The sequence below is a fragment of the Eschrichtius robustus genome, chromosome 12 (genome assembly GCF_028021215.1).
Source record: "Eschrichtius robustus isolate mEscRob2 chromosome 12, mEscRob2.pri, whole genome shotgun sequence".
Classification (NCBI taxonomy): domain Eukaryota; kingdom Metazoa; phylum Chordata; class Mammalia; order Artiodactyla; family Eschrichtiidae; genus Eschrichtius; species Eschrichtius robustus.
Window position 1 is genome coordinate 101,563,082 of NC_090835.1, and position 21,890 is coordinate 101,584,971.

The 21,890-nt window shown below is 35.0% G+C and overlaps 1 protein-coding gene across 1 annotated transcript in view; it reads left to right on the forward strand.

Annotated features, from left to right (window-relative positions):
* Positions 1–21,890, forward strand: part of LOC137774129 (uncharacterized) — a gene marked incomplete at its 5' end in the record, with an annotated part of 281,651 nt that overhangs the window by 196,582 nt on the left and 63,179 nt on the right. Inside the window, 2 exon segments of the mRNA XM_068559236.1 lie at positions 940–1,103; positions 15,905–16,064. Of these exon segments, the coding sequence (XP_068415337.1) occupies positions 940–1,103; positions 15,905–16,064 (324 nt within the window).

Genomic DNA, 21,890 nt, shown 5'->3' on the forward strand with positions numbered 1-21,890 from the left:
TGGAAGAAGCAGTCGAGAGTCAGAACATCTGAATTCTATCACTGCCCAATCACTAACAGATATTTTGGTGTAGGGAAAATACACATTAACCTCTCTAGGGTTCTGTTTTTATCTGTACCTGTGTACTGTGGATTAGTTTTAAACGTGCCCTACTAAGCTATATTTATATAATTGTCAGTTTAAAAAGTAGAGAAATTCTTTCTCTCTTACATTGGGGACAAAAATACCTTATTTACATTTATATGGCATATGACTTACACTTGAGATCATGAGAGTCATAATTAAAGAACATTCATATTTTATAAACTCAAAGGTCAAAGATGTCATGTGACAATGTCTTAGGTACATAGCATTTTATATTTGCTTTTAAAGACCTCATTGCCTTGTATTTATTTCTAACCCAACATATAATATGGTTTTCCTTGTCTAAAATAAAGACTTATTATTAAATTGACCTAATGTAAACTTTGGTTTTCAAGATCACATTAAGTAGCCTGATAACTTTTATAAGTTTCTAAAATAAGCCATCTATTTCATGCATAGAACAAATTAAATTCCTTTCAAATCTGCTTCAGAGAGAAAAGAATCTTTCTACCATCATATTTAATTTCTTCATATCTTGTGCTCATTAAATTCAGAAGTTAATAGTACATAAATAAAACATGGCTTTTACTTTATAGATTGCATGTAGAGTGCACACATTTAAACGCCTATAGGGAAAATGAGAAAATCCTGGGAAACCAACCCTGCACATCCACTCTTTTTCTTTTTCTTCCTGCAGCTGAAGATCTGATATCTTCAGCACCTTGAAAATGTAATTTAAAAACAAATTATACTCTCAGATGGTCTTTGTGTATTTAAATTAATCTAACTTGATGATCAGTGTTTTCACCCTTATTTTATTTATTTATTTATTTAATTTGTATCTTCTTTTGTCAGCGGCTTTCACATGATGGGGAGACTCCTGTAGCTGATGCAGCAAAGCTGTACTGGATGTTTGAAAAAACCATGCAATCAGGAATCCTTGGTGTGGTGCTCACGGTGCTACTTTACGTGCTCCTGTTCATCATTTCATCTTTGATTTTATATTTGTATTGTCTCAGGTAAGGTGTTTCAGTGCTTCCATTCCTCAGAGGGTTCAGCCTCCAGTCTTGTTGTTCTATGACTGGGCTGTGAGAAGATAGTTGAAGAAGTTAGAACCACGTCTCCACATCAAAGGCAGAAATCTCTTTCTTGTGTGTTTACTGTTATGAAGACCAGCCGGGAAATTATTTCTTTTGGAGAAATTTTTTCTCCATTATAGGGAGAACTAATTTTGCTCTAAATCATTATACTTGTCTCTTCAAACTAAGGACCTACAGGAAACAAGGAGTAATACACGATGATACACAACGACATTCTGGGAGATTTCCTGGAAAGCTTGTCTAAACTTCTCTTTTCCTCATTCTTCTAACCCACTTTCTCCCCTCTCTCCCCACCCCTGCCAAAATCATCACTAGGAGAATCCTCCTTCAACTTTGATCCTGAATATCATTGAGTATGGCTTGACAGGTCATTAATTTAACAAGCAAAATATGTGGGTGAAGAAAAACAAGAAAAGTAACAAATATAAGGCAGTATAAAAAGTGCTAGGAAGACTTTTCACTCTGTTGATGGTTTCCTTTGCTGTGCAGAAGCTTTTTATTTGGATACAGTCCCACTTGTCCTATTTTATTTTTGTTGCCTGTGCTTTTTAAAAGTCATTTTTATATCCATGAAATTATTGCCAAAACCAATGTCATGAAGCTTTCCTCCTATATTTTTTTAAAAGAAATTTTGCAGTTTCAGGTCTTATACTTGTCTTTACTCTATTTTGAGTTGATTTTTGTGGATGGTTTTATATAAGGGTTATTTTTTTGCATGTGGATATCCAGTTTTCCTAACACCATTTGTTGAAGAAACCGTCCTTTTCCCATTGTGTACTCTTGGTACCTTGTTAAAGATCAGTTGATGAGCATGCATTTATTTCTGGACTCTCTAGTCTGTTCTATTGCTCTGTTGTATGTATTTATGCCAGTACCATACAGTTTTCATTACTGTAGCTTTGTAATATAATCCAGCAATTCCACTTCTGGAGATTTATTCAAAAAACTGAAATCAGGATCTCAAAGAAATATCAGCACTCCCATTTTTATTGCAGCACTATTCACAATAGCCAAGCTGTAGAGACAACTTAAATGTCCATTAGCAGATGAAAGGGGAAAAAATGTGGTATATACTTACAATGGAATATTGTTCAGCCTTAAAAAAGAAGGGAATCCTGAATTATGTAACAACATGGATGAATCTTGAGGACATTATGCTAAGTGAAATAAGCCAGTCATCAAAGGACAAATACTGCATGATTCCACTTAAATGAGATATCTAAAAAAGCAAAGTCACAGAAGCAGAGAGTAGAATAATTGTTGTCAAGGGCTGAGGAAAGGAAGAAATAGGCAGTTGCTATTCAACAGACATAAAGTTTCAGTTATGCAATATGACTAAGTTTTAGAGATCTGCTATACAATACTGTGCCTATAATTGACAATACTATACTGTGCACTTAAAAAATCGTTAAGAGGGTAGATATCATGCTAAGTATTTTACATAATTTTTTAAGAAGTGCTAGGAAGAGGTCAACATAGGAGTCTCTGGGAGCATAGAGGAAAGGAACCAACCCAGGTCTGGAGGTGCATAGGGACAGTAGCCAAGTGCTTCGGTTGAAATATAACACTTGAATAAGTTTTGAAGGTTTAATATAATTTAGCTAGAAGAAAAACAAGCATGTTTACAGGTGAAGGAAAGAGGTATAAGAACATATTGTTATGAGAAAATATATTTGTCAAATCAAAAGTATTTTAATATGGCTGGAGTATAGGATATAGGGTGAGGGCAGTTGGCTGAGTTGAAATTAGAAATGTAGTCAAGGACCAAGTGAGAAAAGTCTTGAATATTGTGTTCTGGAGCTTGAATTTGTTCTAATGATAAAGTGCTAATATTGAAAGATTTTAAATGTCTTTAATTTTAGGAAGATCACTCTGCTCATAGAAAAGAAGATGAGATTTAATAGTGACCAGGTTGAAAGCAGGAACGTCTAGTTAGAAAGCCATCTTAATAGTTTAGGCAAAGAGTGTCAAAAGCCTTAACTAAAGAGAATGAATGACACAGGAAATGGACAGTTGAGCCATATCTAAGAAATGGTTAAGTGACCCAATATAACTACCGGGCTCATTGGAAGGTGAAGGAAAGGATAACATTTAGTAGAACCTTAAGTTTTGGAGTTGGGCAGATGGGTGGATGACTGTAGCATTCCTAGAGACAGGACACAGAGAGTAAACGTTTAGAGGAGATAATGGGTTAAATTTTCCCTCAGATTCACCTTGAGATATCTTTGATATTGACAAGGGAAAATATATCATAAGAAGTTAATATAGATGAGTATAGAGCTCAGAGAAAACAATATAGACTACAGATTTGGGTGGAGGAAGCCTTGAGTTTCATTGCTTTGTAAGGTAGAGGCTAGATTGCAGTGGGCTAAGTGAAGGACACGGAGTCAAGACTTACTGCCAATTCTTTTCACAAAACCATGATGCAAATGGAGAGTGGTTGGAAAAAATTTTTTTAAAAAGAGTGGCTTTTAATATGGGTGTGGTTTGAATATATTAACATGCATAGATGAAAATTCTAAAAGAAAGAGACATATGGAAGATGCCTAAGCAAGGGAGGAGGATTGACTGAGCAAGGTCTCTGAAGACCCGAGGTTGAGTACATGTGATGACAAACCTTGGATTTAGGGAAAAAAGTCTTATCTCTTGATGTGATAGGTAAAGAGATAAGGACAATTGCAAATGCAAGCACATTTGATAGCCATTATTATTTTCTATGAAATGGGAGGTGAATTCACTCAACTTTTCCTTCAGTAGACTGATCATTCTCTGATGGGGCCCTTTGGTCACTAACATAGGGGTAGTAAATTTGCCTAATTGTCAGGGGATCCATGTTGTTTAGGCACAGTCTTGGTTTATATTTGGACATGTCAGAAGCACTGCATGTCATCTTTCCTGAGCACTTATGTTCCTGGGGAAGGGAAGAAAGTCTTCCCTGATCATTCAGTTTTCATTTGATCACTAACTTGTCGTGTAGCCTTAGGCAATGATGTTCACTTGCTGGATTTTAGGCATTTTCTTGTGTAACACGTATGTGTGGATCTTACAAGAGGCTCTACATGAAGTGTAACTCTACTACTTAATATGACTAGAGTTTCCTAGAGGGGTTAAAGAAATAAAATAGTGTATCATGTTGTTTAGACTTTTGTAGGATTAAATAAATGATCGGGTCATGGTAGGTCTCCTTCATTCCCATATCACTATATCTCTTCTCACTTAAAATAAGATAAGTGTTTACAACGATGCTTTGCTTGCTCCAAAGTCTACATTTTTATTATCAAGAGTACTTGTAAAGTATTAAAAAATGCAAGCACAGAATTTATGCACCAAATAACTGGGATTTAATCTTTTGCTACCTAAACAAATAGTTGTTTGCTTTAAAATAAAACCGAAAGATTACCCCATGGGGAAGGGTTGATAGGAGGAGTGGGAAGATCTGTAATGGATGAAGAAATGATTAAGGGAAGAGGAAGTGTCCAGACATCATAGAGAATGAAACTAAAGTAAAATTCAGGAGGAATAAACAAGTTTTGCTCACTGTTTCCCCCCAGCCCCTCACTGTCTTTGTGCTTAACCTGTCTTGTCAGAACTAGGCATGCTCAGTAACCGTAAGCAGGTTTTGTTTGTATTTTAGAAGCAGATGCTCTTAAGAGTCCTTTGGATGATGATAAATTTACAGTTGTATCCAACAGGGAAAATACCTGTATTTTCCATACAAATAAGTAAAGTCACTCCAACATGTCCGCTGAATAATTCTCTCTTTACTGATATTTCTAAACTATCTTATTCTGAGATGGTGGAGAGCTGGGCAGCCCAACTCTTCTATGAAGCAAGCACTGTCACCATCAGAGGCATCTGGTCAATGAAATGGCATTTTGCTCTGACATAAAAGTAGGCAAAGAGACACAGAAATCATAAGAACTCATCTCAGTGAAAAATCCCAATATGGATCTGTGCATGTTGACTGATTTAGGTTAGCATTCTTAATCCAGATGTTAAAGCAACACTCCTAACTCTTCCAGGCTTTTGAATCAGTGTTGTCAAAACGTGATAACACTGCTGGCATAAAAGAAGATCAAGGCTGTGGTGCAGGAAGAGCATTAATAGAGCATTTTGTCTAGCTCTGGGCACCAGAAGCTCCACATTATGGGGACTGGCTGTGTAAGCTCCAGATTGGACCCTGTTGAGTTTGGCTGATTGGATCTCATTTCTCCAAGAGCCTGAATAATTTCTTGCTGAAGTGTTTCTACTAGAAAAATTCTCACTTTCCATAGCTCTAGGAGAAGAATTGACCAGGATGCTGGTTCCTTGCCTCTGTGCAAGGAGGTTCTTGATCTGGGTGTAATTACTTTGACTGGATTTTGTAGCTGTAAAAAAAGCATTGATCTTTTTAATGGTTTTCCTTATTATAGTAAGGATATGTTATTTAGTAAAAAAATTGAAACTACTGAAAAGAATCAAAAAATAAAAGCATCAATAATCTCACCGTCGAAACAAAGTATTGTTAATCTTTTGATAAATTTATTTCAGTATTTTCCTGTGTATATTTATTTTTACAAAGTTGAAATTGTACTGTAAGTATAACTTTATATGTTGATTTTTATGTTTGGTTTTGTTTTTTTAAATTGAAGTATAGTTAATTTATAATGTGTTAGTTTCAAGTGTATAGCAAGTGATTCAGTTATACATATTCTTTTTTTCAGATTATTTTCCATTATAGGTTATTAAAAAATATTGAGTCGAGTTCCTTGTGCTATACGGTAGGTCCTTGTTGTTCATCTATTTTATGTATAGTAGTGTGTATATGTTATCCCAAATTCCTAATTTATCCCTCCCACCTCCCGCTATCCTCTTTGGTAATCATAAGTTTGTTTTCTATGTCTGTGAGTCTATTTCTGTTTTGTAAATAAGTTCATTTGTATCATTTTTAGATTCCACACATAAGTGATATCATATGATATTTTCTTTCTCTGATACATGTTGATTTCAAACTTAATGTTATATGATATTTTCATGTTATTTCATGAACATACAATGCCTATACAATATTTTATACCATATAAGCAGTATAAAATATATAAATATTACTTTATTCCTGGACAATAGATTATTTTCATTTTTGTGCATCTTATAAATAATTCTGATGAACATCTTAAGCCTCAGGGTCTTGTCCCCATTTTCATTCATTCTTTGAATAGGGTCCTAGAGACCCAGAAATTCTGGTTCAGAGAGTTTGATGTTTCCAAGACATTTGATAACTATTGTGAAATTATTTTCTAGAGAAGTTCTATAGAGTTATGCCTCCACAGCCGTGCATGAGGAAACTTAGCAAGTCGTGTTCACATCATGCGTTAACCTTTTATAATCTCATGAAAGAAATGAAATCTCATCCTTTTCTAAATGTGCATGCATCTTCTGTCACTAAATAGTGTCAGTATGCTTATCACCCATTTATATTTTCCTCTTGTGTGAATTGCCTTTTAAGTGTCCTTTTGCCTTTCTTTCTATAGAGTATTTAAATGTTTTTCTTACTGAGTTATATGAGTTTAATATATAATATATAATAACAGTATTAATGCTTGTGGATATTTTCTCCATTTGAAAATTATCTTTTAAATTAATTTTTTTATTTTGAAAAAAAATAGATATCTATAATTCATATACAGTAAAGTCTTTTGATCATTTTTATGACTTTAAATATCTCTTAACCAAAAAAAATCTTTCCTCATTCAGAAATTTTACCATTATTTGCTTCTATTTTTATTAAGTTGGACATTTTTTCAATAAATTCCTTATCATAAGCTATGTAGAATTCATTTGATGTAGATAGTGTCAAGATCTAAATGAGACATCCTTTTATTTTTTATTTTTCGGGTCTGTTCTTTAAGTTTGTATTACCTTTAGATATTAACTGTTTTGCCATTTTATCTTACTGGTTTTTCTTTTAAATAATTTTAATTCATCAGCTTATGTTTTGGATGTGATAGAGCTCTTCTTTTCTAGAGTTTCTTTTTAAAAATTTTCCTTTTTACCAAACTTTTATAGATGGTCATCTACAGGCATTGGCGTAAGGGAGAAACTCTAATGACCACCTATACCTCTCAGACTCTTTACTGCATATTTAGCTTTGCAACGTTCTTCATAACTCTTCCAAGTAAAGCTTCTATTGATTTTATATGGATCCTTTAACTCTAAATTCTTTATCTGAATAGTCCAAAAGATCTATAGGCTGCACACATATTTTTTGTAATATGCAGAGAATGAGAAACCACAATTTAAATGACAGTTAGATTTGTTTAAGCTTTTATATTCCCGGAAGCGGTACACAAATCTGAAAGACTGGTACTCGAGTTAATTAGTATTGGGGGTGCTGATGTCTTCTTGATCATTGTCTTAATAGTTCTGAATAGCCTTATAAGTTTTAGCTACTGTCATTTATTACTTAGGAAAGTTAATTTAGATTAAAATAATTTAAAGACAGATTTTGATGAGAATATTATGAGCGTATTCATTGTCTAGGGAATATGTATAAGATAATCAAAGATTTTCCACTTCTGAATCAATCTTCTTTACAATTTTCCTTACTAAAGGCAAAATATTATTTACCATGTAAAGGAAAAAGTTCTAAATATTGCTAAATAATTTTCATCCCTCTTAAATTGTCACTGAGTTATGGGCACTCTATGCCCTGATAGGCAGAAATGGACTATGTACATTTTGATATGCTTGTATAGGAATAGAGCTCTTTAAAAGATTCGGATGCTACATTGTGTCAGCTCCAGTAAACTGAAAGATTGTAACCAAAATGGCTCATTGCTTTGGGTCCAGATCAATTCACTGATCGCCCATTTGCCAAAAGCCCATCAGTACCCTCCCTCTGTTCCTCATAACCAAGCTCTCTGATGTGGGCGGTTGACTTCATGCTATATCCTGACTCCCCTTCCATCTTTTCTTCTGCAAATAGAAGGGTCTATTTCTACTCCAACTCTCCCCATCTATAGCTGCAAGAAGCTGGGTCAGAGATAAACAGAACATTCCTTGACATGATATTCTCTTAAAAGAATAAAATAAAAGCTGGTCAATTAAGTCTAAATTGTTAATCAGTCATTTGGTGAACTGGGTTTTGGTAAATTAACCTGCTTCTGTACCTCTAGGATAAAAGAAACTAAACTAATCTACTGGATCTCCTTTTGTTTATTTATTTATTTATTTAAATCCAGAGCTTGTGGGAAAGTGGGTATGTGAGTTCTGACCAATAGCAAGTAGGTGTTAAGACAGTACCTGAATGAGGTGACAATGTGTGGATTATCTTGTTGGCACAGTCCAAATTCATGGTTTGGGCTTCTTTTAGGCCATGGGGACATGAAGTTACCTTTTTCACTTCCATGTAAGTACTTGCACCTGATAGCAAAATGCGTACAAGCCAATGTTATTCTCCACTTCTCTGCCTTAGCATTATGTATAATCTCTAAAAATCTTCCTGAAGCATTTTCACTATACTTATCACTAAAACACTTGAACAAACAAATAATCAAACAAAAAGAACAACAATTTTGGTTTGCTGCCACAAGCCAATGAGGATTACATGTACATAAAATGGTATGTTAAACTCTGAACCATATATTTTAAATGTAACATCAGTAGTCAACTAAAAATGAAAAAGAACTATAGAGGCAAAATAACTTGAAACTCTGGACTGAGGACTGAAGGCAAGATTGTTAACTCTAGAATTCACCAGTCTCCTCTCTGGACCCAGAAAAGTGGCTGGAATACAATGTACACACAACTGATATGTGTTCGATTAAAAACATGAACAAATAAATGAATACAATATCTACGTGATGAAGATACACCTTCTGTTTCAGACAAAATGGGGCTCACAGGCTGTATGTTCAAATGACACTAGCTCCCAAGTGTTTTTTATTTTGAACTCATCCAGAGTATAATGAAGACATGTGAAAAGGTACACACATGGCTCTCATGTGTGTTAACTTGATTTATCCACGTGATCAGGATAGGGTTTTAGTTTGAATTTTTTGGCAACAGCCAATTTTTAAAAAATACAGCGCAGTGTGGAAGGAGAAATTTTAAAGGGTCAAAATTATGCACATAGCAGGGGAAATGCAAAACACTTGGGCACTGTATGTAAGAAATCCAAAGGACCTTGGGAAGTGCTGACCACATCATAGGTGCAGAATGATCTCTAGCTCCCCTCTCGCCAATACTCAATTCCACTGTCCCAATCCCTATACACCACCTCCCTATCTGAGTAGTCTTTTCTCTTTAATGATCTGGTAAGTAGGTTAATATGTGGCATGCTTAGATGCTCAGAACAGCAGACGGGTTTCTGGTGATCTTGGACACGCTTGTGATGGAGCTATCATCCTGCAGCAGCACAAATGATAGAAGGTGTCTCAGCCTTAGGTCTGGGTTAAGTGCTTGAGCAATACCTGTGCTATCGATGTTGATCATGAGACCAGGACCTATTATCAGCCCTGTGCTTTCTCAGTGGCTAAGACCTCACAGATTAGTTTGATTTGAGAAAACACTGCCATAAGTTCTTCTGGTTCACTTACTCTTTATAGTTTGGGTTTCCCTAGTAAACCTGATCCATCTACATAACCTAATTCCCTCAATGCAATATAAGACAGTATGAACTCGTAGAGCTGATCCTTGTGGTCATGAGAGAGAATAGAATCCTAACCCTAACAAATATATTATTGGCTCTCATAATAATTTCAGGATCTCCAAGTATAGGTTCAAAAAACTTCCATCACATGCCATACAAATCAGCAAAATGGAGATTACAAAGAAAAGTTTTAATGTTTTCCTTTTAGTTACTGAATAGTAATTTTTGTCGTGTCCTGAGCACTTACTGTATATGCCAGCCCTGGTTTGAGTACAGTATATAGATTACCTCGCTTAAACCTCAGACTCATTCTGTGATTCAGGACCAGTTACTGTCATCTCCTTTCATATGAAGAAATCAGGCCTTCGTGACTTTAAGTAATTTGCCTCAGGTTGCAACTCCTATCTTTAGGCAGTCTTTGCAACTCCCAAAACTGCAATATTACTTCTACGTCATATTTCTTAATTTTTTTTAACAATAAGATTACTTAAAATTCACATCTGTGGTGAATTTTTGCCTAATGAATGGCTGTGATGTGGTAGTTCAATATCTGGCTTGGATCTTGGCTCTGTTACTTACCAGCTGTGTGTCCTTTGGCAATAGTTTAACCTCTCTGACTCTCTTTCGTTTATCTTTAAAATGTGAGTAGTAAAATCAAACTTAAACCTTGATCTGCTCCTTTGGAACAAGTTAATTGATTTAAATTGTGTATTTCTAACAGATTTGTAATTTAGGCAGCTAAGTTTAGTTCTAAAATTTAGCTCTTTCAAGATACATATGAATTTAATTAAGCAATTTAGAACTTTCTACTAACTTTGACAACTCCACATATATAGGTCAATGGGACTTCCAAATCGACATTCTGAAAAGAAACTCATTATCTTCTCTCCAGATCACCTCTTCACGTAGGGTTCCCTTTCTCAGTAAATGCTGAGATCACCTATCCAGTTCTGAAGAAAGAAAGAAGGAAGGAAGAAAAGAAGGAAGGAAAGAAGGAAGGAAGGAAGGGGTTTCCTATATCAGTAAATGCCAAGATCACCCATCCAGTTCTGAAAAAAAGAAACAAACAAACAAACAAACAAACCTGGGAGGTGTCCTCAAATACTTTCTCTCTCTCACCCTCCATACAAACTTTCTCCAGGTTCTGGTGGTTCCTTAGCTCTTCAACTAGTTCATCTCATTCTATCCATAGGGTCCTTTCCCTGTCCAATATGCCCTAATCTCTCCCATGAATTTACTGTAACATCAGCCTTCAACTAGTCTTCTTATATTCCCTCTTGCCCCTTTTAATCTATTCTCACTGTAACCAGAATCATTTTAATTAAAAAAAAATCTCTTCTTGCTTTAATGGCTTCTATTACTCTTACAAATATGAGGTCTCTTGATTGGGGCCATTCCTTCCCCACATTGTACAACCTTAATACTCTATGACCTCCCCATCACTCTGTGACCTCCCCATCACTCTGTCATGAGGGCTCCTTTCCACCTCCTTCCAGGAATCTTCCCCTATCCCCTCCCCTACTGGTTGCACTTACCAAGTACTTGGCATTTGATAGGCACATGTGAATATTTGCTGACCAAGTAAATACATGAATGAGGAGTGAATGAGGAGTGAATGAGGAGGATGATTGTCCCCTTACAAACATGAGACTACACATGCATTGAAGGATATACACTTCATAACTAGAAACCTGTGACGGGACTGTCTCTGGAAATGGTGGTGCAGGGATGGGGGTGGTTCTACACTATTTCCCATTGCGTGAACATTTTTATTTTCTGAGTTTCTTCTTCTTTTTACTAAAATTACTTTCCCTTCTTTATTTTCTTTCTCTTCTTCATGGCTCCCTTGTATTTCCCTTTTTCTCCATTTAGTACAAGTTCATACCAAAGCCATTTGGATTTTAATTACTATTAAACAGAATGGTGACTGTTCAAGTATTTCTAGAAAGCCAACCAAAACTTTCTCCATACATATAAGCACTTCAGTGTCACACCTCATCTAAAGTGTTCAATGACTCTGCTAAAGAATATTTGTATTTTAGAAAAAAATTTTAAATATTAAAAAAAAGAATGAATGAATTTTAGCAAGCATATGCTTGCCACTCTATAGGAAACTTGACTGTTTACACGCTGTCTATTCAGAACTGTACCTGCCACAGTCTAATGTATTTACACCGGCAGGTAAGTAGTTTTCAAACTTAAATCATAAGCACATTGACTACAATATGTATAAAGCCATACTGCTGAAATCTTTTGTAACTTTTGGAGTTAGAAATAAGCAATCTTATTTGATTCTTCTTCATTTTTATATATTTTTTGAATTTAGAGCTATTTTAAGTTATAGCTTCCATCCTTTTCATGACCCTTAAAATACTATATTAGCTAAATGTTCACACTTGTCCTTTTTAGCTTGAAAAGAAATGTCACGTGCTAGGTTTCTGTAAATGACCCACATTCAGATGTGAACCAAACATAATAGCTTCTGCCATTCACCAAGCAGTGAATTGCTTCAAATGTAGGACACAGGGCAGAGGACTTTGTAAATTACTTTGTTTCATTGTCCATCACCAGAACCTGTGGCATAATATGTGACCTATTTCTATAAACAATAATGCCTAAGGCTTTACGAACAGGTGGAATGTAGTCTCTCTTTTAATTACATTTTGAAGAAATTAAAAAATGTAAAATTTTTAGACATATTGAATAGTTGTATTGTTAAAAGAAATTAAAATTTTCAACCAGCACCATGTAATGATGTGTATTCCAGTAGACTATCATAAAATTTTAGCTTTTTATTAAAAACAAACCTACACAAATTGCAAAAGTAGTGCAATGACCTTGTGTATTCTCCTTTTAGATTCACTAATCAATAGAATTCTTTCCATGTTTGCTTTTCTCCTTTTCTCTCTTTCATCCAATATGATCCAATATCTTCAATTTTATGCAATTCAATCTGATATTTATATACACATACCCAAAATGGCAAAAATATGAAAATACATGCATGTATTTGTGTTATTTTTAACCTATTTGAAAATAACAAACTTTCATAACTAAATATGATCATGGAAGGTTTAAATTTAACATTTTATTGAACGATTCTAATACTGTAAATACACAGAGAAAATAGTCTGTTGCTCTTTCTCATCCATGTCTACCAATGCCTGATTTATTTATGAAATTGGAACTGTTTTTACATTTTTTATCTTAATAGAAATTATTCTAACATTTAGCTGGAATCATTAACTTTCTCCAGAGAACCAAAAAAGTGAATATTTAATAGATGTTCACCAAATTTGATCAGTATGGACTGCATAAATATCCAAAAGGATAAAACAATTCACTTTTGGATAAATGTTATATTGCTTGACTGATTATATTATCAAATGAATTACAGAATTATCAACGTTCAAGATTCTATTCTATCAACGTTCTATTTCTAAATTTTGCATATACAACTATGACCATAGACTATTTTCTCCTTGTTTGTGTAAGCTGGCTCTATAGAGCTGAGAAATGTGCTAAAAACTAATAGAGGTTGGTAAGTTGACTCATTCACAACCCATAGTGAAGCTTTTCACTGGGAAATGCCACTCAAAATGGCAAAAAAAAAAAAAAAAAATTAAAAATCAAAATAAAACATAATTGACCTTCATACAGCTTTCCATATTCCAGTGTGCCATTTTGTTCTCTGGTAAAGCATTTGTTTACCATCCTGTAGATCCTGGCTTGGATGTTTGTATAACGATTCTTTCACACAGAATGAAGGAGATGTAAAGAGGAGACAGACATTTCCTGGGCAAAAGAAGCAGAAGCTAGCAGAAACAGGGCCGTGATTCCTAATTAATTCAAAGTTAATTGCATTGTTGATAATCCTGCACTTAAAATCTTCATACAGAAAATGTTTATGGCGGCAAATCGACAGTAATCTAACTACATTAAATCTTACCACCATTAAAAGAAAAAGATGAATGTTACATTAAACAAGCTTAAGAGAATGGTAAAGCCTAGTTCTTGTTTAACAAAACAACTAGCAAATCATTCAAACGGCTGACCTAGAATCTCCAAACATAGTAAGAATAGTAGTTGTATTTCAAGATGGCACCAAGCCATATGGACCATCAGAGACGCCAGGTGGCAGTTTTGCTTTTTCAGTTGTTACTCAGTATCCATGGAGGATTGTTTCCGGGTCCCCGGCAGATAAGATGCTCAAGTCCTGTAGTCAGCCTTCCAAATCCTGAGGTACCACCTCCTAAGAGTCAGTGAACTGTAGAACTGCGGATTGTGTATTAAGTTTGTGATACATGATTGGCTGAACCTGTGGATGTGAAACCCAGACATAGGAAGGGTGACTGTATATTTATTGAAAAATATCCGTGTGTAAGTGGATCTGAACAATTCAAATCCATGTTGTTCAAGGGTCACCTGTACTTAGAATCATCTGTAGATTATTTACAATGCCTAATACAATGTAAATGCTATGTAAATAGTTACCTGTGTACAGCAAATTCAAGTTTTGCTTTTAGGAACTTTATGGAATTCTTTTTCAAAATTTTTTCAATCCCTGATTTGTTGAATCTGTAGGTATAGAACCTGCGGATACAGAAGGCTGACTGTATTTCCACTATGCAATGAATGAAAAATAGTTGGGGGGAAAAAAAGACACATGCATCTTAGGTGGCAAGAAGGGTCAAAAAAATCTATTTTACTATTTTGGAAAGGATCTAGTTAAATGAAGATATGTGTTGTGTCAGTTATTTTCACTGAAGAGTCAGATAATGGAATAAAATGAACTTTGGAGTTAACTCTGAGTTTAAATTCTCTCTCTGTTACTTATAAAGAGTAAGACTAACTTTTGATTTTAACATGTAAATATGTAAATGACAGGATTAAGGTAAAGCTAGGTAACACAGTGAATGTGAAATTGCCATTATAATAGGAAAGCAATACATTTAAATTTTATTATCTAGCCCATTTAAAGCAAAATATAATTATCCTGATCATTGAAAGAAAATACTTAAAATTCTCCACACCGTGTAGAAAGACATTTCCATGTGATCCTTAATTATCTTGATAGTCTAATTTATATTTTGGGCATCTTGTAAAAACTTACTTCTCAAATGGGTAAGTTTATTGTGTAAGTGTGTAATGTGTAAGTTTATTTACTGTGATGCATTAGGGTTCTTGATCTGGCCTACAGACTGTTAGTGGCACAATTCTGTCTTTCTTAAACTGGTTCCAGGCAAACATGGTCAGCCAAGTGTCCACTAAGTCACAGGATAAAAATGATATTTCCCCAGAGTTTTAATTTTACTTAAACTTTTACAAAAAACAAACATTATATTAAAACAAATATACTGATAGATTAGGGATAGAATACACACTTTCTCTTCTCTGAACTTAGAGGTAATTTATGGGAAAGTTTTATAAGCATTGGCTTAATTAATGTTTATAATACTCATCTAAATGTTACTAATGAAGTATTAATATTTTTTAGTAAGATACTTTGTTGTCACTTTATCAATATCACAAGAAAAGCAGTGCTTTTCTAAATGAATATTTGGAGTTGTTTTGAAAAATGGGAAAAGATTAAATGAGTGGTTCATCAGATTAGATTCTTCACCAGATTTGTCCATTTATTACTCACCAACCAAGCAACCAACCAAGCAAAACCTCTGTGCTGACTGAGCTAGTGGCATGACTCTAAAACCAACTTGCTGAGGAAATATAAATCCAAACTCAAATTTCCTTTGACAAATCCCTTACATTTGAACTAATTTGGACACTCATATACAAACTAATGGCTAAATATTTCTCATTTTTCTACAGTCTATAACTTAGACTCAGACATAGTAGGCTTCTAGGAGATAGCTGTAAAACTCCCAAATTGTTGTTGTTGGATTATGATATCTAGCAGAGAAAACTATTAAATCATTTCTGGAATCTTAGTCAAATAATTTCTGAAAAAGAAAGGGGACTAGTGAATTAAATACATAGAAATTTATAAAAGAGACAAAGTGTTTAACATTTTTGGAAAAAAGCAAACAATATTTGGGAAAAAAAACCAGATAACAAATGATTTTGCTTTTAGATTGCACAACGATTCCTGGATATTAGACGCATTTCAGCGCATCCACAGTGAAGAAACCAAGTTTTTTATACCATACGATTTGGAGATTTCCAATCAGGAACTAAGCTATATAGTAAAAAGATCTGAGCAATGGAGAGGACTCAATGGTGAGAGAAGGAAGGTGAGTTGGTTTGAAGTAGATTTGTGTTTTGACTGCACGAAAGAAGCTCATTCTGTTAGCGTATCAGCCAGCTGTTAAATTTTCTCACATTGTTTTTGAAGCCATTTACTATTGAATTTGATCGCCACAACTGTACAAATCTTGCCACTCAATTGTATGTTGATTTTTTTATTAGTCGAAATGAGGAGACATGACCAGATGGTACTTATAGTTCAGCACTCTGATTTTCTTATAAAAATATTTATTGATACCTGCCATATACATATATATATGTGTATATATATATATATATAATATATATGGCAACATTACACAACGGTTATGAAGAACATAAGAGAATGAGTTTCCACACATGACAAGATTTTCAGCTTTAAAGTGACTTTGAGTGAACAGGAGGAAAGGGATAGTATTTCTGCCTTTCTCCTTTGAAGCTTTTGTTAGTCAGTCCGCTAGACTAATTTCCCTCTTTCAGGAGAAATCTCCTTTGCCTTTTCATTGGCTTCACCAGCCTCTTATGTGTCAGCACCTCCCAGGGTTCTGTACTTGGTTTATTCCTTGTCTGGCTCTCCACACTGTCCTTTGATAAACCTCCTTTCAAACCGTGTCTTCCATCCGGCTGAAGATGATCAAATACGTGTCTCCAGAATACACCTCCTTTCTGAGTCCCCCCAAAATACAATCCAGCAGCCTACTTGATATCTCCAGATGAATGTCCCAAATTTACCTAAAACCTAGTATGGTCCAAACAAAACCGACTTAATTAGTTAATTAATTAATGCACACATTTTACCTGTGCCATTTACACTTCCATAATCTCTGTACTTGGCATTTTCATGTACTCTGAATCACAAAGATCTAAAACTCAGAGTTTTTCTAGTCTTTTCTTTGTCTTCTTTAATAACTCCTCTTCTCTATTCCATTTGCTACTACCTATGTCTAGGACCTCAATACACACCTTCTGAATGACAGCCATACTTTGCCAGTGGCTTTCTCTGCCTTCAATCTCATGCTACAGTTGCCACGTTGTTGCACTGTCCATGAATTCACTCTCCTCTCTTGTCAAAATAGTATTTCTAAAATGCAAGTCTGACCCTGCAGTCCCCTGTCATAAAACCTTCAATAACTTCATACTATTGTGTGTTTGCTGTCTGGTCTGATTCTTTTCTACCTCTCCAGTGATATCTCCTGTGTGCTCATCTCTCCCATCCTCTCTCAACATTCCTCTTACCAAATGCTTCTTAGCAAAACATGAGGAGGCCATATAAAAATATGGATAATTTGCTAAATATGTCATACTGTTTCACATTACCGTACATTTCTCTCTGTTTGGAAGGACAGCCTCCCAACTCCTCATGTACCACCGGGCAAACGAATTATTCTCTAGGGCTCAGTTTGAGTGTTTTCTCGGTGGAGCTGCCAGAGCGAACCATCTCCTTTTTGCTAAAACTGCCTGTTTTACTTGACCTTTCCAGCATTTAACACACAATCTAGGGATTAACTCCCCGTGTGTCCCTCTTCCTCTTTAGACGAAGATCTTCTTGTGTAATAAACCAATAGTTTCTCCATCTTTGTGTCCTCAATCCCTAACAGGGCCTGCAGAATATAGTACATTTTTATTGTCTATTTTTTCAGCACATAAAAGAATGTGTGCATGGACCATCGAATTATTAAACATATTTATTCTGCCCGTATAATAGACATAAGATCTACCTCATCCTGTTCTCTACTTGATAGAAACCTAAACATTAGCTTTTAAAAAAATTCCACATGGGTTTACTAACAATATACTCAATATGTCTTGAATTCTGTTAATTTAATAATTAGTTTAAAATTACAGTAGACATTTTCAAGACCACTGTCCTTGACTTGAAGTAAAACAGTTTTTACTTTACCTTATATTCATTTTGGTTTCTTCTTCAAAAATCCTTGACTAACAGCATACTTTTTAAAAGGCCAAAGTGGTTAAAATGATCCTAAAAATCAAGCCAAGAGCACTTTCTCTCTAGGATAATTTCGAAGTGCCTGTTCATTTTATTTTGTCATTAAGTTTCACAACATGGAAGTTTAGAAATTTGGAAGGCAACCAAAGTTAAGTACCAAAATGATTTGAGTTGAACAAGAGAATACAGAGAAAAATAGAGAATTATTTTTATTCTAGCTAGAGAAGACAGAGAATGAGAGATGGGGGAGAATGGGAAGAACAGGAGGAAAGAGAGGAGAAGAGGGAGGGAGGGAGAAATCAACTAGTGCTTAAGTGCTAGAAGGAAAATTAAAGGAGATTGTGAAATTCCTTAATTCTTTAAAATTAATATTTATTCTCGTCTTTGTAAAATGGCTTAGCTGACACGTGAGGGACAAGAGTGGAACTCAGGGAGAGAGTGTCACTTGAGCTTGTAGCCCATCATGCTGACTGTGTGCACACATTCAAATGGACCAGAGAAAAGACAATTTGATTAAATGTAACCAAAGTAAACAATTTAATCAAAGGCATTTGTGTCTTAAGTAAAATATTTTGTCTTAGATTCTGTTGAGCCATTAACAGAAGCTAATACATCTGGATGAACTGCTGCTGTTCCTTTCACAACACAGACTCAGCATCCATCAGTGATGAGACTCATAGAGATGTTTATGCAACTCATTTGAAAATCTGTAGAACACCTGTTATTTCTTGCTGTTGGGGTGATGTTTGTTAAGCACACAGAAACATTCTCAAAGTTAAATGATAGACCTATATATTTTATTTGTTTGTCACATCTCTTCATGACCTGGTGTTTATACTATGAAGCCTTTCTCTTCCTTGTGATTAATTTTTGTATGTTATTCTTCTTAACTTGTTTCATGTTTGCTTGTCTAGTTTATTTCAATAGGGAAGCAGGGTAGCACTGTTGAATAATTGATGTACTGATTTCAAGATATTATACCAGTTTAATTGAGAGCAATCATCTATAATCTAAAATGCTAAATTAAGAGTGGAGTGGACATTTTAATATAAAAGTATTTCAAGTAAGTAGTCTAGAATTCTTGTGCTTTAAAAATTTGATCTAGATATTTGCCGTAGTGCTAGCTATTAAGCACGTGCTTCTCATTTTTATGCTCTGGATTAAAAATTGCCACATAAATGGACACTTTATAATATGCTTAATTTCATTTTATTAAATTGGTAAATGCAAAAGCACAGAATACATTTAGAGTATGATGAGAATTTAGGATTATTGCATTTTGTAATTTTTATATTGTTCATATATACAATTCATCATTTGTGCAAAGACAGCCAGATGATAATTCCAAAGTATTTTAGCCATTTTTTTGAGAAGGAAAAGGTCACTTTCAGTAGTCAGAAAAGACATCATTCTATTAAACTAATTTGCCTACATGCAAATTTTGTCATTTTTACCTCATTAACTATTTATCATGGAGTAAAAAAATATATATTCATGAAGGGGCAGCTCCCAGCCTGATGGAGCTGGAACTAATATTTTGCGACTCTAATGATTTTTTGCATCCTTAATTAGATAGCATAAGGTTGATATGATTAGGTCAGGATGTAGTGTTTTTCATTAAAATACATTTTAGAAGCTGTATTCATAATCTGCCCTTGCAATTAAATAATGAGCCTATGAATTTAATATTATCGACCCAATTATTATCCCATGCAAACGTATACCTTTAATAAATTTGTGCTGTAGGACCTTCATTAGCAACAGAAGAAATGATATTTCTAGGTACATAGATTGTATGGATATGCTTCAACTTATATAACGGTTTTAACCATTATCGGGAAGCAAAGCTTCAGTACTTAGGCATTTAATTCCAAAACGTGCCTTACTATTTGTTGAAGACTAATTTACATTGTAATTATTTTCTTAAAGAAACTATCACTTTAGAATGGACTATCGAAGCTCATAGAATTAGCAGGATACTAGGCAGAGTTGGAGAGTTAGGACAGTTGTGCATCGTGGGACAATGGAGTGTAAATTTAGAGATCCAATCAAACAGTGTAACTGGAAAGTATAACAACTAAAAAGTCTATTACTTGAGTGTCTGTGTTATCTGAGAACTACCATATGCAATTAATGAAGATGAATATTTTTGTTGTATGTTAGAATAGCTTTTATTAAGGGATGGCTGTACAGTGGAAATATGTAAGATACTCTGAGAAGGAGCTGCCCACCTCTTATCATGAATGCGTACATACAGGGAATCACACACACATAGAAACACACCCTGTTCTCTTATCCTTGCTATTTATCCACTACTTTTGTGTACTTGGGTAGGGACCGCAACAATTGAGTTATTTAGTTCATTCTTGATGAAATTCTATTATGAAGGTTCTATACAATTTATAATTTTTAATAAAAGGAGATGATTAAGAAAACCTGAACCTACATTTACCGATGAATTACTAAGGAGGTAAAACTAACCATTGTTATTGACACAGAAAATTGCGGGCATTGTGTTGTGGTACGACTGCCGCGTTTTCCTGGAAGTATTACTCATCTCTACTTGGGGAATACAGCCAGGGAGTGCAGTGAAAGCTTTGACGTGGGTCATAAATTGCAAGGTGGCAGCAAACAGAAAAAGTGGAAGCATGTTGATGGGGGCTTGAGGTGGAGACACTTGATAGATTTTTCCATGCAAAAGTCTGTATTCAGAATCTGTCTTTGCAATTAAATAATGAGCCTATGAACTGAATATTATCGACCCAATTATCATCCCTAAGAAAAAGGAGACAGTGAGTCGAGGTATAGTGACAGGAAATACCAAGCAAGTCTGAAAACTGAAAGCAATTTGTTTTGGCTGGAACAAAGGACAGAAGGATGGAAAGAAGGAGGGAGATCAGCCTAGAGAGGTAGACTGGAAACTAGGAAAGTGCACACTAGTCAGGAATAGATATTTATCACAGGCAGTGGGAAGCCATAGACAGTTTTAATAAAAAGAAGTAACTCATTCGGTTAAGACTTTGAGTTGCCTTTGCATTGAATTTTATAAATTGCTTATTTTAAAGCTGTAACTAATACTTTCGCTTCTTGGAAAGTAAATAGCTTAATGCACTCTGTCTAATACATGCTTCAGTTTTCCATCATTAAGAGTTGTTTATTCATGAAAGGTCCAAATGACCCATGGCATTCTCTAACTATCCAATCAAATCCCACAGTCACTTATGGATTGTGTTTATGTGTTATCACATGTTCATCATCTTGTGCTGCAGCCGAGGGACAGGTCCAAGGCTTTGAGCATTTTACAAGCTTGGTGGGGACTTGAAAGTAGGTGAGGATAAACAACATGTCAGAGTGGTGACTACCAAGCAAAGAAGACTTGAATCTTGTTGGTTCAGAGCACAAACAGGCTGCTCTGAGTCTAGGAGGTGGGAAGCAGGGTCTAAGTCAACTAGAGCTGAAGAGCATCTTCAGTCCTGATAGCAGGAGAACACACGGTGGGCCCTGAAACCATCTACATGGAACCCTTCCGGTCCCTGACTGTGATCCCAGTGGACTTTTACACTTACAGCCTTCACCCGTTTCCAACCGTCTGAAAGGCACTGAGTTAAGTGTCCACTAGTAAGAAATAAGAATCTTAGGCTCCAGAACAGAATCCTTAGTGAAAGAGACATGCAGCAATGCAGGATGGTACATGAACTGTTCTTTGTTGGGAAGGTAGTAGACTAGGTGTTAAAAACATTGCTGCATTCAAGAAGAACATTTTTTTTTTTCCAGTAAAGAATGTCTCTTAGGGACTTGAGTGAATACAGCTTACGATTATGCCTAAATTATCTTAAATAAAGAGGTTTCTGCTCAGTAATAAAATATCTATTCTGAACTCCATATC